The sequence below is a fragment of the Aulonocara sp. 'chitande type north' Nkhata Bay genome, linkage group LG3, assembly GCF_057382095.1.
Source record: "Aulonocara sp. 'chitande type north' Nkhata Bay isolate Kocher_YH1m ecotype deep benthic linkage group LG3, A_spYH_male_GT1.1, whole genome shotgun sequence".
NCBI lineage: Eukaryota > Metazoa > Chordata > Actinopteri > Cichliformes > Cichlidae > Aulonocara > Aulonocara sp. 'chitande type north' Nkhata Bay.
In genome coordinates, this window is record NC_141346.1 from 5204084 (window position 1) to 5222524 (window position 18441).

At 41.5% G+C, this 18441-nt stretch overlaps 2 protein-coding genes across 2 annotated transcripts in view; one reads left to right on the forward strand and one right to left on the reverse strand.

The window, feature by feature from the left end:
- LOC147333619 (protein NLRC3-like) overlaps positions 1–18441 on the forward strand; it is a 231567-nt gene that overhangs the window by 174570 nt on the left and 38556 nt on the right. The gene's annotated exons all lie outside the window — the stretch shown is intronic.
- LOC147333626 (uncharacterized) lies at positions 1770–17936 on the reverse strand. Its single transcript, XM_086286412.1, has 6 exons — positions 17762–17936; positions 17574–17681; positions 15009–15080; positions 14831–14860; positions 14706–14747; positions 1770–2098 (listed from the first exon to the last, which is right to left on the reverse strand). The coding sequence occupies exons 1-6, from the start codon at positions 17934–17936 to the stop codon at positions 1875–1877; spliced, it is 651 nt and encodes a 216-aa protein (XP_086142538.1). The 3' UTR covers positions 1770–1874.

The following is an 18441-nucleotide window of genomic DNA, read 5'->3' on the forward strand; positions in this document are numbered from 1 at the left end:
AGCAGACAAAAACAACAAGCATGCATGCTACAAACTTTAGCCGAGTCATTTAGACAGCCGTTAGCACATGATTCTCCTTATGGGGACCTGATATGTTTAATATGCTGCTGAGAATATAGCCCAGAAGAAGAGTATAGTATAGCTTTTACTTTGGAAAGAGACATTTCTCTGTAATAAACTCTCTTTTCCAAAGATGAGTGATTCCTCAATCAGATACAGGGCTCGCAAAATCGCTAGCCCGACGTCCCGGGGCTAGCTATTTTTCCAGTCGCTACCAAAATCTATCTCTGCCCTGCCTGTCGGGCTATTGTAGGAAGGAAAAATATATGTCAATGCTTTTGCATTCTTTCGGAAATGTAGCTGGGTAATTATGTCATTGGGTGAGCCACTGTCAATATGTGACATATTGAAATCGCGTTTGAATTTGCGCTTGTTTTTTGCTTTCACTTTGCAATGACAGCACTGATCTGTGAGTGATGATAATTTGTGCACCAATTCCTCTGACATCGTCTTATTAATCGTTAGCTTACTATGCAAACATGACAAGTGAAATCTCCCGCAGCTTAAACATGTGAGAGGTTGATCGCTGAGCGTTATGTGAGTGAGCGTGTAAAAGCAGCAGGATATATATTTTAGTTCTGCTGAGCCAAATAAGACAGGTCAGGGTGAAGAAGTGACAGCCAAAGAAAAGCTTACCACAAAACGGAAAGTTATGACAAATCAGACTATAAGGCAAAAAGAAAGTGCAGCTTTATGGTTTCATGGACAAAAGAATTTCTGTGGCTGCAATATGACGAGCTAAATAACCAGGGCTGCACATAAGTGGTCCGCAGGTGCGCATTCGCTGTCAAAATAAAAAATGTGCACAAGATAAGAAGTTGCAACGCGTGTTTGCATATATAAGATTTTCTGGAGGAGGACAGACATTTGCTTAGAACTCTTAAAGATGTCAAAGAAGCTCCTTTAAGCAATTACTTTGGTGTTCCTCCACCTCCAAAGAAATGTCAGAAGGAGTCCGAACCACAAAAGAAGCACGTATTCTCGGAAAAGTGGTTGCAATGTTTGCAATGCAATGTTTTCTCAGTATAGAACCAGGAAGGAGCAGATACAAAGAAAAGAGGATGTGGTGAATTTTTGGATGATATGTATACCTATATACACACACTTTATATCTCTTTTTGGTCAGATCTACTATGGATTATCATCATTCATTTTCCTATAATACACGTAGAGCTGCAGACACATCACAGCATCCAGTTCCAATAGAGGCAGCTTATGACTAAAGTAACAGACATACTCAAGCACAACATGAAGGTTGTTGTGATTTGGTGCTGTATAAATAAAATTAAATACAAATAAATAAAAAATGACAATGACCCGAGCATGCTCTTGGAAATAATATAGTGTAGTTATAGTGTATAGAAGCACAACTGCAGCAGTGACTTCACAAATGTCGTGTTGACAGGACATACACACACACACACACACACTGAGGACTGGAATGTTGTAAGTTTTGTATGTAAAACTTTATTTTCAGCCATTATTAAAATTTATCACAAATGGACATTTACTGTGAAAAATACAGGCTTCTGCAATCAGATAATTCTTTCTAAAATATTCCTCAGAGACTCTCAGAGGTCTGCCTGATATCAAATTAATACTAAAAATTCTGCTTCTTACAAGTACAGAGGACTGCTGTGAGTGCTGCTCCAGCATGTGCATCTGTGGCACAGCGGGAGGAAGAGTCAGTTCACAGATATGAACTCAGATCAGAAGCCGTGGGAAATATTTCTAGATGTTATCTGAAACTTTTGGAGCAAACTGAGAAGTGAAAAATCATCTTCTGCAGCTGCAACACAAACACCATTTGCAGCTCAGAAGGCATGCTCGGTGGTGACGTAAGCAGTGATGTCATCGTAGTCTTCATCGAGTCCTTGACCTCTGTGATGCTGGGTCATCTCCATGGAGACGGCTGGCTTGTTCAGTGTCTTGCTGTAGATGGACAACAGCAGACCAGTGGAGATGCAGTATGGACAGAAGACCACTAGATGGCAGAGGAGTCTGAGCACAGACTCGGAAAGAAGAAGAGGAGGAGCATCTGAAGAAGGAGGAAGCAGAGAAGGTGTGTTGGTCAGTTAAACACAGCACAGAGGTGCACTAATCAGCTCTCTCTCCTCACAGAAGGAAGGCTGGAAGTGCTGATCCTGGATCAGCCCTGGAGGTGAGGCAGGTATGAGTGTGAGCTGTAGTTTAAACACTCTGAGCAGTCAGTGAGACCAGAAAAGCTCTGAGAACTTTACACTGCATGAAACCCAACAGGCTGCTGTTAAGGTTCAAAATATTGGGGATGGAGACAAGAGAAAAAACCACAATAACAACACTGGTCCGGCCGGGTTGAGTCAAACGATGATTTAATGATCACACACGTGGGAGATGGACACTGATGCAGACAGCCTCAAAATCTCAAAATGGTGGAGCATTGCTCAAACTTTTATAGCCTCTGGTGCCCCCACCTTATCATAAAAAGCCTAAACATTCACATGCTCTCTCTCACACAGCGCCTAAGCTACGACCTTGGCTCCCTGTTTATCTGCTCCTGCTGAAATGGGGCAGAAAACTCCAGCATGTTCTGTTCTCTTCTACTCAGACAAATTAGACAATAACCTTCTGCGAACAGTATTTCTTATAACTCAGCAATATAATGCATCATAAAACAATATCATTCATTCACAACAAGTCAGCAATTTAATGTAATGCAAATCAGTTTAACTAATGCAATAGTTATCAGCTTCTTCTAATTCAGGAGAATAATGCAAACTAAAACTACATAATAATTCACAATCTTTAATTAGGGGTATAACATGGCATAAAATAATATCATAATTTTACAATTCCCCCTGATGAGGTCATTAGAATAATGACCTCACAAACACCCTGTAGCCCAGTGTGGCCGGGTTCATCTCTTCTCACTCCCGAGGTCCTTTGTCCCCCTGAGGGGCAAACCATATGTAAGATGACCTCTGTGCTTGCGCAAGTCAGGTGCAAGACAAACTATTACTACAAGGATAGCAGGTCCAGATGACACTCCCCTGTTCTCCCACAGCTTTATTTGGTGTTCCCTTATACCATTCAGACGTAGACTAGAACCTCTGTCCGAAGAGCTCTTAACCTTTATTTTATTGCTGCAGCTACCAGTGTCGTCCAGTTGGGTGATCCTCTGCTCTTAATTCTTCAACCTTAGGGGTTAGACAACCCTTCAGTCGTAACACAGATCAGGGGATTATTCTGCCCCGATTTCAAACAACGATCTGTGTATTCTCCAGAAAAAGGAACAGGAAGGTGTCCCCTTTTTGCCCAAAAGCCTCTCGAACTTCGTTGGTCTGGTGTTCCCGGATTTCCGCCAACCCCTTCATGGTTATTGCTGTGTTTATGGGATCCATCCTTTTGTGGTGACTAGCTGGAGCCCAAACGCCATGACCCTTGGACCCAGTTGATGTCTCGGCAGTCACTGTGTCTGACTCTGCTACGGAGGATCCTCGCATCTCTGTGACCTCGTCTGGTGTCTGTTCCTTGCTCTGTAAGAGACAGAAAACCAAAACACCTCTCTTCCTAACCCTAATAATCTAATGTTATTATCTACTGACCTTCTAGTGATTCAGAATTGGTCTAAAACATTCAGAATGTCCCAGGGACTTATTCTAATCATATCTTATGTGTGTGTAAACGTGTTTGCATTTAGCCCTCCGCACTCAAGGCATTTCTTACACTTTATCAGTCCGGACAGTCACGCCGAACGAAGCTTCTGACCTTCAAAAGGCCGAGTGCCAACTCGTTATAAGCACATTTGCAAGGTGTGTCTGAAGATTATTGAAACCCCTCTTTTTAACAAAAGACAAAAAGTTAACAAATCTTCAAAACGCTATTCAGTTCATTTCAATGAGTAATGATTAAACATGAAAGTGATAGTTTATGCTTTTTCACTGATTCTCTAAAAGGTCCGTCTTCTCGGACCGCTATTAGCTTAAGCTTTACCATTCCTAAATTATTAAAGACACAAATGAAGTTATAAAATGTTCAAATAATCCTTGTTTGATGTTAAAGCTCAACCTTCCCCCCCTTTTTTGACACATTCCAATGTGTCAAATCAACGGAGCTAGAACATTCAAAAAAAAAGTTAGGCAGCTACAAAGTTTCCCAGACTCTTAAGGTGATCCGCGTGTAACGTTCTGACTCAGGTATTTAATATTTTAATAAATCTCGTTTAATTAACTGCCACTATTTAAACTAACCTTAAAGACATAATTTAAGAAAAGACCACAAAGAATAACATGATATCAGTGTTTTGTAAGCGCGTGCGGCCCTCCATGCTCGAAGCCTTTCCCCTCAATAGATCAGTCAGACATTCGCGCTGACTGTAGCTTTTAACCCTTATTAACTTGAGCACAACTCTACAATGAGCAACAAGTTGCAATATGTATAAAAATGATCATGGTTACACCTGCAATGAAAAATTATATCATTATCCTAACACCTGTAAATAGAAGATTCATCAGAGGTTATAACAATCACAGGAACACAGATGTTAGTATAAGGTCAAAAGCTTCAATAAATGATCATCGATGCAATGCTTGTTGCATGATCCTCATACAATAATAATGCTGACATTGAAAATAACAGTATAACACCCCCTTTTGTCCCGTTTCACTTGACACCTAAACGTTTATAAATGCCTCTTTAATTCTTGATTTTATTTCCCCCTGTTCTCCCCTTACTGACCACAGCAGGGGGATCTTAGTTTTGAATCAGCCATGAATCCAGCTCACCTGATTCATCAGTGAGCTCCACCATCACTGGCGTCTGACAGGGTGGCGCTGCATACTCTTCCTTTAATGTCACTATTTTCAACCTGTTAATGAGAGTGTTTAAACCTGAAGTCGACTACGTCCACAACAAGTCAATACAGCTGTAAATGTGGCCAATTATCAATCTATTACCAATCAATAACAACAGATAACTTCTATTTTATGCATGCTTTTAATCAACCACTCACCCAGAGGATCTCCAATCCCAGGAAATGCCTTCTCCTCCTTTAATGAGTCTGTCCTCCTTCCATGCCCTGGTAACTGGTCCATCCAGAGCCATATGATCTCAAATATACATACGACAAGCCAAACCACACCTTGGTCACACCAACCCCCTTTCCACCCCCAAGATGTCCAATGCCATCCTAGTATGGACTGTCAAAAGTGGCTTTAACGCTGACTGTTCTGACAATCCATTTTATAACGTTCCTGGTCAGATTTGCCAATCTCCGCACCAGAGTTTTAAACGTTTCGCCATTTTCATTAGGTTTTATCTTTTATTTAGTTTCGACTCCAGATTTTCAATTTTTTGCCAGTTGTAATTAGTTTTTACCAATTCTTTGCTAGTTTAGTCTAGTTTTTATTTTCTGAAAATCCTTAGTTTCAATTTAGTTTTATTTGTGTTTTGCAAAAGTTAAGTGTAACAAAATCTCAGTTGCATCATATCAGTCATGCTCTTCTAATTATCCTTGGGTGTTGAGACTAATAACTATTAACTCTTGCCGCACCGAGTGTTCCTAATTTTGGTTGAAGTCAATTGATAACCTTTTGAAGGCGATTGTTTCACACCTTTATTTAGATGTCCCAGTCCTGTTATCTCGGGATACATCACGCTGCCTTATCTGGGGTTAGCTATTTTCTTGGGATGCGAGTTAAGTGGGTGAGCTCTTCAACGAGGGGGAGCGTGCTCCCCCTGATGAGGTCTTCTAGGTAAGCTAGGTTAACCTTCTTGTGTGAGCTTTTCAAGTGCACTTTTAAAGTTTGTGGGATTTTTTGTTTTATAAATGTCCCTCAAGACCCCCTGATGACCCAGTAATTCATTTTTGCGCACTGTAGTACACATTTAGTTTTTTGCTTGTAGCTCTCATACTCTACTTGCCACTCCTCTAAGTCCTGATGTTTCTTAGAGAGGACAACAGAACCTTTAAAATTATATCCCATGTGTGGGGGTGTGGCCTTGCCAATTGTTTTTCCCACCTTTTCAAAATGGCTGGCGTGCCCACAAGCACATTTTATGGAAGAAAGAAAGGTAAGCTTGATATTTACAATTAAAATGTTTTGTTAAACTCAGATTTTTATTTTATTCAAAAAATAAACATCTGGTAAATAATTTCAGGGGTCTTTAAGAATTAGGCTCATTTACTTTCACAGGGAACATGACTAATTTATTAATGTGTGCTCTACACATTGGGACTTTATATTTATATTTATTTCACTTTTTCCTAATACCCAACTTTTGACAAAGGCGGAGAGAATTCTTAACACAATTATTAAGGGAGATTCAAACATAGATTTTTCAAAATATGAGAGGGTCAGGACCCACTAAAAGCCACAGAGAAGATTATCGAGATGCAGTGGCAGATGTAATAGAGAAAGACACAGGGCCACCTGAAATCTGTCGTCCTATCTGGTGCAAAACCAACATGTAGTAGAATCTGGAATTTTGATTTTGAGTTAAAAATAAAATATGGGTAAAATGCAGAAATGTTTTCCAGTAAAGTAAAAAATAAGAGTTGCAATTATAGTTGAATCCATAACACCTAATTGTTTCTACGAGATCACGTCGTTGCTGAGAGTTATCAGTGATCTCAACGTGTGAAAAGAACTCCCAGTATCTGGGGTTTAAGCTCCTCTTGGCTGAGAAACCTGGGACAAACATGTGAACAAGACCTGAATAATACCAGTAATGAAGACTTCTCTCCAAAGATCAATAAAAGGAAGCCCCAATCTGATGAGAGTCTAGCAAAATATGGTTCACTCCACTTGCCTGAAATGGTTAGCAGTCCAAGGCATTTCAGTTGTAGAATGATTGGGTACAACAATGAAACAGATGTGAGATGAGGGAAGTGCCAAATGTTCCTTTGTGTCTCCAAATAAAATCAGTACTTACTCAGATATCCTAAATAAATTGACTTTTGTGAAATAGAAAGTTCAGTGCCATCACTTATTCCTAAACCAATAGTTTACAGTTAGTGAAGTGTCAGTGACTTCTGGGTTGGTCCCTGATCTTCATCTTATGAGATTGTTATTTTAATAACACTTGATTCATTTAAAAGAAAAAAGAAAAAAAAAGAAAAAAGAAAAAACGAAAATAATTTCTCCCTGTTTTTTTCTTATTCTCTGGGTCTCAGGAGGACATTACGTCCCTCTCCACTACAAGACTCTTGTTATGTCTACAAAACAATCATATTAAAATCATCCTCAATTCTATTCTGGCGCTGTCTCCCGACTTTTCCTGACCAGATTCTGCGGGTGAACGGAGCAGCAACCCAGACGACTCGACTAACGTACTACCTTAATTTCACTATAGCAGGGCACGCACACATCAATGCAACCAAACACATTTTGCTATAAATCTAGTTAATTTTAGTTAGTTTTGTGAACATTCAGTACAGTTTTAGTTAGTATTTCTTTTTTTTTTGATTTTATTGCCGTTAACGCAAATTCTTTCCACTTCTACTTTTCGTTATTTCATTTGTTGTCTTTAATAATAATAATCTCCTCTGCACCCTTGAATAAACACCATTAACATGATCAACCTTTTGCTGCTTGTTATTTCACCATCTTATTGAATCAAATACTTCATGCTTATGTGGTTTACGACATTATATTTATCTAAATCTCCACCTTGTGTCTAAATGTTTGAAGAATTTTTGAGGGTCAAATTTTGAGAATTTGACCATAGTGAAAGTTATGGCATTATCACCCCCTTTGGGGATTACCTGTTTCCAGTTTTGATGATATTCCTCCCCGTTCTTTATTTTTTTCAAGTACCCCTCTTCGGTGGCGAGAAACTGTTGGTGTGATCAAGCGGGTGCTGTAAAAACAAAAGCTCAGGACAGAACAGTCACCAGTCATGTACTTCATTCAAAATTAACAAATATCAAGCTTCATATTGATCCTCTGAGTGTAATGGTACATTTTAATTTGCACTTCTCAAAACTAAAAACAATATTTTCTTTATTTTACTCTTGTTCTTGTGCAGCACCACCCCTCAGCACATGCCCCTGTTATTTTATCTTACTTTTAAATTGTTGACTACTTCAAGAGAGCGCCCAAAAGACGGGGACCAGTGTTTATCATTACATATCTCCATTTTGAGTGTGGCTGTCTATCATTCCCCTCTTATTCATAGACCTCGGTGGAGGGTTTTTTGTTTGTTTGTTTTTTTCTAAAATTAATTGACTCTCTATAGTGACCCACTATGGTTAATAATAACATGCTCAGTCATAAGTGGGATCAAACCTTTTCTTCACTTTAGCATTTAATATTCCCAACAATATAATGTAATACCTTAATTAAAACACAGCTACAAAAACACAATTTCCTTAATGCAAACATCAGTAGCTCAAAATTAGCAACCAAAGGGTTCAGTCTGCAGTTCACACTGCTGTGAAGCTACAGCTCTTTAGTCTCTGTCATTCTTCTGTTCTTGCAGACAAAACAAAGCAAAACAAAACATCCACCCTTCTTTTACAGGCTGGGTGAATTGTCTGTGGACATTCAATAATCCTAAAGTCAGCACCGTTTTTGTCTCAGTATCAAGTCAGTTAAACTTTTAGTCGTCAGTCCATGACTTTTAGTCGTCAGTCATATGCATACATCCACACACATTCATACCAAAAGTTGCTGATAATGGAGTCTCACGCGCAGCCTATTCGAGGCTCCATCACCAGCAAGATGACGTCATCATTTTAAAGGAAACAGCTCCTTGTTTGTTTTTCCTTCTTTGGACTGGATTGACTCGCTGCAATCCTTTTAGGCTTCAGGATCAGTGTCCCATATAAGTCAATTTTCTCCCAAGCTCATTATAATCATGGAGAAAAAATACTTTGCGACTGTTTTCAATAAGAATATTTTATAGCGCTTTAAAGTTCAATCTCTCAGGCCTGGATTAAAGAGCTGATTTGTTAAATCAGGAACTCACAAAATACCAAAATATCACCACCGGTGGATCACACCTCTCAGATGTTCTTATCTCAGTGCACTGTAACAAAAGCACAAACAAACGCAACCAATAAAATACTAATAAAGTAACAAATACTGGGGCCCATTGCAAACATGTCCAAGCATAAAACCATCTTTCTCTCTCTTAGAGAAAGAGAACAATCCAAACCTCACTGATAGAATCAACCTAGTGTCAAACAAAACCCAAAGATCAACCAAAACTCCTTTTTGCACCAACAAAACATGTTGGATTTACTTGACTCAATAGTGGACACTAGTTACACACCAACTCTTTACTTTGGCAAAAACGTAAACAACTAAGTTGAATCAACACAACCTTTTCATAATCTCTTCGAAATAAAACTCACACCATTCATTCATCATTTTCGCTCTGTACCACTGCTCCTTGTTAGACTGTGTGAAGCACAGTAAACAATTCAGTGGAGGCTTTGAGCCATAAACAGACATCACGCACAGACATTGTTTTCATTATCAAAGTGCTTCAGACCATGTCCTCTAAATCTACACAAATGCCCTCTGCGTGGCATGAAATACATTTAAGCAATAAATAATCAATCAGTTCTTGCTGTTGTAACCAACTCCGTATTTGGATGTTTGTGTGCAGCATTTGTTAGTAAAGCATTCTTCATTGCATCAGCGTGTGTGTGTGTGTGTGGATCACTTCTCAGTTCATTGAATCAACATTTTAATTTGTGTGTGTGTGTGTGTCATTTCTCCCTCAATCAACGAGTGCATATGTTCATATGTATGTTTCTTTTCACTCTGAGTCGGTGCATGTAGATGTGTGTGTTTGTGTGGGTGTTTGTGTTCATCACTTTCCTGTTGTAGTGTTCTGGGTAAACCACGGCCTGAAGCGTGCCCTGGGTCCTGCCCTCCTCCTTTTCAGTCTGTTTGCATCCATTGGTGCTGCTGCTCAGAGTTCTGTCCATACTGGTTCTGGCCCCAATTGAGGCAGTCCTTTTCTCCAGTGTCCAGCATCTTCTCCTTATTTCGCTCCTCCTTAACTTGACCCTTTTGCTTCGGTCTTCCTTCAGGGTTTTGATACGCAGCTCAATTGTCTGGATGTCCGTTTGTTGCTTGCAGAAGTACGACTGCTGTCCGTTTGTTTGCAGGTGGAACGGCTGACATCCAGAAGGTGTATAGGAGAGTCTGCAGCTTCCACCTCCCCAGTGGAAGACCTCAATCTTTGTTCTGTTAGTTTTACACAGGCCTCAAGGCTCTCTGGGATCCCTTCTTGCACTCTCAAGCCCACGGCTGAGGTCGTAGTCGTGGTCCCATTCCAGGGGAATGGAGTCCATGATTGTTTGGGTGTCTCGGCCCGAGCGTTCAGTCCAGAGCTGGGCAGCCCAGGACGCTGAGCGATCGGAGGACGGCAGAGGCGACAGGAAGCCATCCCCCTAACGTTCGCTCCATAGCAGACCGGACAAATCACACTGCTCATCTAGCTCCAGGATGCTCCGGCCTGATTTCAAGTCCGGTGTCTAGGACTCCAAGCCTGATGGGTTCGATTTTCAGCTAGCTCCTCCTGGGCCATGCTCAGTTTCTGCTCTGATGCCTCGAGGTCTTATTGAGGGCAGAAACCTCAGAGTCTTTTCCGTAGAAATCAGATTTAAGTCCATTGATGTTTTCCTTGCTTTGCTCCACGGCCTTTTGCGGCTCTGCTGTTCGGCTCTTCTCAGAGGTCAGCTCCTGGCCGAGCCCCGACACCTGTGCCTTCAGCTTATTTTCTCCTGGTGTTTTGTCCATTCTGAGGTGACCTCAGTTACTCCTCCTGTCCCTGGCACGCCCTTTTTGCTGCCCGATGGTCATTGTTGGTCCGTCACTGTCCTGCACAGTTTTAATGCAGAGTGGTTAAGGTCAGCATGGTTTTGCTCAGCCTCACTTTTCATCTGGGCTTAATGGGCGTCTCGTCACAGCTCTGTCAGCTGAAGCTGTCTTTTTCCATATGGCAAGAATGTAAAGAGTGTGTGAGAGGGGTGTGTCCAATCAGGCACAATGCTGGTGGCTTTGCGAGTGCCTCGTTTTCCAAATCCAGATGTTTATTTGTCACGTACACAGCAACAGAGAGAACAGTCTGTTGTTGGGATGGCTGAGGTCCTTCACCATCTTCCTGGCCTTGGTCCAGCACCGCCTGCTGTAGATTGAGTGCAGGTCAGGGTGCTCGGAGCGGATGGTGCGCTCAGCTGATTGCACAACCCTCTGTAGTGCTTGTCTGTCCGGCATGGTGCTGTTCCCGAACCAGACAGTGATATAGCTGCTCAGGATGCTCTCAATAGTTCCTTTATATAAGGTGGTCAGAATCGGTGGTGGGAGCCGGGCCTTTCTCAGTCTTCTCAGAAAGAAAAGACGCTGACAGAAATCTCCCCGTGTAGTGAAACGGGCCTTGGATTACCGCTCTCCGTCTCTGCTGCATGAGATCATTTTCCTGCAGCACTGTTGACATTTTCAAGTTGTTGTTGCGGGTTCAGCTGCTTTAGCATTTAGTCAGGGTCACATCAAAGATGGTAGAGGAGAGAGCAAAGATGGTAGAGGGGAGAGCAGGAGTCCAGGTCAGCCTCGGCTTTTCCGGGCCGACAAAGCAGCCTGTAATCAAGCATAAAGAGAAAAAAAACAAAACAAAACAAAAACAAACGAACAGGAAAATCATGTTGTATTGGCTGTGTTACTCAGAGAGGGGAAAAACAACGGGACCAGGCCCTGTGTCAGCCTTCTCTCCCCCTTTTTTTTTGTTTTTTTTTTTTTTCTCACCATATAATCCACTCATGACCCACCAAGCTGACAGGACAACACAGGTACATGTTAAAATTCTTAAGATCATGTTTAAAGCACAAAAATGGAATTTTCTTTCATTCAGTAATCACTTGTATTAATCAATCAGAAGAAAACATGTCACAATTTGACTTTTATTAACCACTAAATTTGTCGTGTTATCACTGGTTGTGATTTTTTTTTTTTTTTTGAAGTTAAGTTGTTGTCCTGCAACCCAGAGGGTTTATTTGTTAGTAGTGGATAAACTTTATTGTGTAACGGCGGGTGTATGTTAAGTTTCACTGCTTTAAACTTGCTGGAAAATCTTCACGTGTTCATGGGTGTAAGCTGTTTCTTCATTGCGTGTATGTGCGTTTGTACATGGGCTAATTTAACGTTTTTTCTCAAACGAGGCATTTCTCTAGCACGTGCCTCTCTCTCACATTTCTCTGCTTGTGTGTGTTTTTGTTTCACCTTCTTGTTGTGATGCTCCAGGCACCTTCCCAACCTCCACAAGTGTGTTGGCCGCAATTTTATGTGTAAAACTTCTCTTAATTTCTCCTTTAATTCTCTGCTAGCTGCTGTCTTTTCCACAGCTGCTGATTCTTGCTGATTTTGTGTCCATTACTATAATTTTGCTTCGGCCGCCGTGCTTGTGGGGGCAGTTGGTCCAGCCCCATAGCCACCTGTATCAACACACTGAGAGATTTATTTAATATCATTTTCATCACTGTTAAATAGACTAGCAGGCAAGACGCCCACCTTTGCACTGCAGACTACATGCCAGTCTCCCAACACACTCCTCTCTGAGTTTCAGCTTTAAACTCCAACATCATTCACACCCTAGTCATTCAACACCTTATTTGTAGTATCATAATCAGCAAAATCAGCGTTTTACTTACAGGCATGTATCATTGTTTGCAAATCAAAATTATAAAACTCAAAAACACGCTAAACAGGAAGCAAAGTCCTCTGTGCGCGTCACAGCTCATTTGCATGTTCACACACCGTCTAAAAATAGCTCGCAGCGCTGCAGTGCGCTGTCGTCACACACAGGGTCACACAAAGCTCAGACAAAACTCTTCTATTTTATATTACAAAGACGTCTTATATTTACAATCACTGACAGGCCTGACAGATTCAGCACCTAACAAATTTCGACAAATTTAAGTTAACGGGTCCAACCGAAGAAAGCTTCACTTTTTTGTAATCAATTAACCAGTATCTGTTTCCTCCAGAACAGCCTATGGCCTGATTTCTAAAGAACCTAAACAATTTCGACAAATTTATCATAACGGGTCCAACCGAAGAAAGCTTCACTTTTTTGTAATCAATTAAACAGTATCTGTTTCTTCTGGGAACAGTTTCTGACCTAACTTCTAAATCCCTAACTCAATTTAACTTTGTCCAAACAAGCACATGACACCGTTTTAAACGATGAGGAATCTCGGTAACTCCTAGCTTATTTCGGGATGCCCTGTACCCCACAGTTAAACCAAAACTGAACTACCCCTGTTCGCCGACAGGTCAAGACCGCGCGTCCACGGCCAGGAGGGAGCGTAACCTCCGGGCTATGTGCTTCTTAGCATCTTCCAGTGCCGTCCTATAATAATTTTAACCTAACCGATTTTGAAAAATTTTACCATAACGGGTCTCACCGAAGAAAGATAACTTTTTTACGACCAATTAAACAGTCTCTGTTACTTCTGGGAACAGTTTCTGTCCTAATTTGTAAAACTATTAACCAGTCTCTGTTACTTCTGGAACAGTTTCTGTCCTAATTTCCCTACCAAACTACCTGAGCCTTCAGCTCAATATCCAGGGACTCAAACCCAACATTATTACTTTCATATTTCTTCAACTTCATTAAACATTCTTAAGCAACTTTAACTGCATAACACACGGTGATTCTCATCAAAATCAAAACAGACACTCTACCAGTAATTTCAGTGAGTAGACTTTAATTTAGTCATATCCAATTTGGCACATTTTGGAAATAATTCAACAGGTAGTGCCTTACCTTTAGATAAGCCGGCTTTTGTCCACTCACATCAGACCACTGGCTCGTGCCTGTCCGTTCGACAACCTCGGACCGTCCAAACTTTTAAATTCCACCCCAATACCACAGGACGAGCCCCCAAGCTGTTAAGGTTCAAAATATTGGGGATGGAGACAAGAGAAAAAACCACAATAACAACACTGGTCCGGTCGGGTTGAGTCAAACGATGATTTAATGATCACACACGTGGGAGATGGACACTGATGCAGACAGCCTCAAAATCTCAAAATGGTGGAGCATTGCTCAAACTTTTATAACCTCTGGTGCCTCCACCTTATCATAAAAGCCTAAACATTCACATGCTTTCTCTCACACAGCGCCTGAGCTACGACCTTGGCTCCCTGTTTATCTGCTCCTGCTGAAATGGGGCAGAAAACTCCAGCACACTCTGTTCTCTTCTACTCAGACAAATTAGACAATAACTTTCTGCGAACAGTATTTCTTATAACTCAGCAATATAATGCATCATAAAACAATATCATTCATTCACAACAAGTCAGCAATTTAATGTAATGCAAATCAGTTTAACTAATGCAATAGTTATCAGCTTCTTCTAATTCAGGAGAATAATGCAAACTAAAACTACATAATAATTCACAATCTTTAATTAGGGGTATAACATGGCATAAAATAATATCATAATTTTACACTGCTCAGGACCAAACATGAGGAGGATATAAAAGGTGACCCTGACTGACAACATCTGCCCAGCTGCATCATGTCAGAGCTCCTCTAAGCAGTGCAAAAGAAATGAAGGAGGACTCTGTCTGTGGCTCTTCCTCCACAGGAGGTCTTTCCTCCCTCCTCCTTCTTCATTTATTAGTGTTTGTTCCTCATCATCAACTTACCCGCAGGAACAGCCAGCCCAGACAGCAGCAGCACACACACACCTGTAACAGGACAGAGGTCACTAAAGGTCACCAAAGGTCAGAGGTCATGATGAGGACAGACAGGTGTAGGAACATCAGCTCACCTGCAGCAGTCAGCAGAAACAGGCCTGAAACTGAAGAACACACTGATCAGAGATCAAATGGTCACATGACCAAAGATAAGCATTCAGACTGCAGTGATTGGTTGCTGTTCCCACACATCAATAATCAACAGCGCCCTCCAGTGGTGGAAACACAGATAATACATGTGGAGAAACTCACAGAAGGAGACTCGTCCGCTCCATCTCAGATAGCCATCACCTCCACACTTCCACAGGTCTGATCCCCAACCCCCTACATTACACAGAGCACACATCAGCACAGGAGCAGCTCCAACGACAGTCACCTCAATGTGCTTCATATTGTAAGACCCCACAATAACACAAAGAAACAATCAGATGACCCTCTTTCAGCAATCACTTTCGCCACAGTGGGAAGGAAAAACTCACTTTAACAGGAAGAACCTTAACTTATTCATGCAAAAACATAAATAATCTTACGCGCAATCATGTACATTTCAACTGATTTGTGAAAACATACGTTCATTTCTATACTTTTAAATGTTAACACAGTTTAATTAACACAGTAGTAACACAGCCCCCGTTTAGACTCCCCCCTGCTTGCTGTTGGTGTTGCTTCCATGTAAAATAGGACGGCTGCTGTTAGCCTTCATTAAGCTGTGTGACTTAAACGTGTATCAGAGTGAGTTCAGCTTTCTCTGTGTAAACAGACGTTGGTGGAGCAGCTGCAGACTTTGTTGCTCAGCTGATCAGATGAATCCTGCAGCTTTGTCCCAGTAAAGCTCTTACAGGCGATCGCAGGAACATCGCTGTGTTCTTTCACTCCACCTGAGCTCAGCGCCACGGTAACCTTAACCTTAATTGCTAAACTGTGACATCATTATCAATGCTGCTGTTGTGTTATCAGCAGTGTTGGTCAAGTTACTTGAAAAAAGTAGTCAGTAACTAATTACTGATTACTTCCCTCAAAAAAATAATCCCGTTACTTTACTGATTACTTATTTTCAAAATAAATAAATTACTTAGTTACTTTTTAAAAACACAACTTACAACCTGAATAGGTAATAAAGCGATAGATCTTTCAGCCCAATTCTACTTTTTCTACATTGTTATGACCCAGGTCATTGTTGCCGTGTGGTGCTGTTACTTGCCACACCATGCGGGGGCATTGTTTGTACTCTGTGATGTCTGTTTCCAGGTGGAGGCTAACCATTGGTGGAAGAGGGAATGAGGCCAGCTACAAATTGGGACCTGACTGGGCCGGCAGCCCCTCCTACTACTTCCTGTTTCCAGTGAGCTGCGCGTTTGGGGCCCGTCGTGGCGTGTGACAGAGCTGGGCTGCAGTAAAAACAGTTTAGAGAGTCGTATCTGGACATGGTAGCTGTAGGGGTGGGAAGCCGTTTCTTTTTCTCCTGTTTCGGGTAGGGAGACAGGTTAGAGGTTTGTATTTTCTTTTGGGGTGGATTCATAGGTAAGTTAGTTCTGATTCATTTCCAGTGTTTTGTTTGTTGTTTTGGCCATGCCCACCCTGGCGCTCGCTACCTGTCAAGTTAATAAAACGACTACTCATTGTAAAGCTGTGGCTGTGTGATTTACTACTTTTTATTATTTTCTTGTGTTATTATTATTCCCCCCCCCCCCCCAGGCCGGCGTGTAACAGCATAATCCGTCATATAAAATGTAATCAAATGGAAAAGTCTCTTTTTAAAACTTGTTTTAACCTTTTAACTTTATGCATCAAGCAAAAATTTAATTATATGCAACATTCTCTGACTGGAAGAAATTAGTTTAACATTTAAACCTATTTTCTGCACATTCCAGCACATAAAATAAAATATTTTGTGTGTTTACGCTCAGTCTTTCAAATAGATGCAAGTAAAACACAGCAGAAAATAAATAAAGTCAAAGACTCAGCGGTCCTGTTGCTCTATTTTCACCTGTAAAGCAGGAGTGGGGTAGTTGGAGGTTTACCCTGGTGCAGGTGTGCCGCGGTCAGTGGAAGAATCCGCGAGTTTCTCTGTGAGTTTCCCATTACATCGTTGCGCACTTGGTGCTTGCTTGGAAGTTTAGGGGCTTTTTTCGCTGTAAAAAGTTTTCCTCCCACGCACGATGGACACTAATGTTTTTGTCACTTTTTATGGAATCAAACTCAAAGTAAGGTCAGTACTTCCACACTTTAAACGCTGCACGCTCATACTCTCTCCCACAATCGATATGTGATCCATTGTTGATCTGCACACAGCTGTTGTCACTAACGTCGCACTGGCTTACGTTATTGTCATGAGACACTCTCGCAAAAAAAATCACGGTTTTAGTAAAGCAGTAACGCAGCGTTCCTACGGGAAAGTAACGGTAATCCAATTACCTTTTTTTGCGATAGTAATCCCTTACTTTACTCGTTACTTGAAAAAAGTAACCATCTCTGGTTATCAGTCTTTGTTTTTCAAACCGGGAGCTGTGTGGGCTTACTGCTGTCACACTCTTATTCATATGGTTGCACTGCAGGTCTGTTTTTAGTCACTAATGTGGCCTGTGTTTCCATGGTGACAGTGGAGCGCTACAGAGTCACGTGTCAAACGAATTATTGAATTTTTGCAATCCTAATCCAGATGTTGCAGACCTGTTGGAAACATCAACAGCTAGTTTCAGTGATATGTGAGGATTTGCTGGAGGATGGATTAATGCGTGGAGGTCAAAGGTCACAGACATCAGTCAGCGTGACGGTAGAGCTCGCTCTGTTACTAAGTCACACACACACACTCTTCACCTTCTCTGTTCCTCATCCATATGTAGCACACGTAGGCAGCAGCCAGAATGATCAGAGTACCCAGCAGCACAGCTGAGAGAACTGTGGGCCAGACTGGACGAGGAGGTTCTGTAACACAAAGACACGAGACATAAACATCATCAACATGTTTGTATGAATTCACATCAATCTGACCTCTGTCAACTGACCCGTGACCTTCAACTGTACTTCAGTCCAGCTCAGCTCTTCTTTGCTCCTGAGGGTGATGCAGGTGTAGGTTCCACTGTCAAAGCAGTTCTGTGGCGCTCCTGGAATCATCAGCTTGTATCCGACAGGGAAGCAGGACAGACTCCACCCCCTCATAAACCTCCACCCCTGAGGCATGCTGGGAAACTGAAGACAGAAACATAAAACAGATAGACGCTGTGACTCACAGTCACCTGACCTTTCACTTACACACACACACACACTCGCACTGACACACACAGTGATATTCTCAGAGTGTCACAGAGACTAAGAGTTTGACAAACTACTTCCAGAGTTATTTAATTTTAAACCTTTTTGTTGTATGGACCCGCCCACCTGGCTGCATGAGCCAATCAGAGCTGTTCCCTGCACCACAAAGTCTCATGGACTGGTTTGCAGCACAGCGTAAAGGTGGAACCAACTCTACTGACTTTATTCTGTAAAGTTTTAGATGAACCTCTCATTTGTATTTTACTTTTTTTCTCAGAGCTGCTCTGAATTTAGGAGGAAGATGAGGACCAGTTTCATTTTGAAGCAAAGACGTGAACATTAGCAAGAAGAAAGCACAACATGGATGTGACAGCAGAGCTCTGTTCACCTGATGGAGCAATAGAAACATTTTTGTCATTAAACTCAATCATCA

What these genes read in the sequence shown, in the direction of transcription:
- LOC147333626 (XM_086286412.1), bottom strand. Translation starts at nt 17,936, where the DNA reads ATGCCTCAGGGGTGGAGGTTTATGAGGGGGTGGAGTCTGTCCTGCTTC. An exon ending in AGTACAGTTGAAGGTCACGG is followed by an intron (nt 17,682 to 17,761) that starts GTCAGTTGACAG and finishes TTTGTGTTACAG; the next exon opens with AACCTCCTCGTCCAGTCTGG. An exon ending in GAGCGGACGAGTCTCCTTCT is followed by an intron (nt 14,861 to 15,008) that starts GTGAGTTTCTCC and finishes TGTGTTCTTCAG; the next exon opens with TTTCAGGCCTGTTTCTGCTG.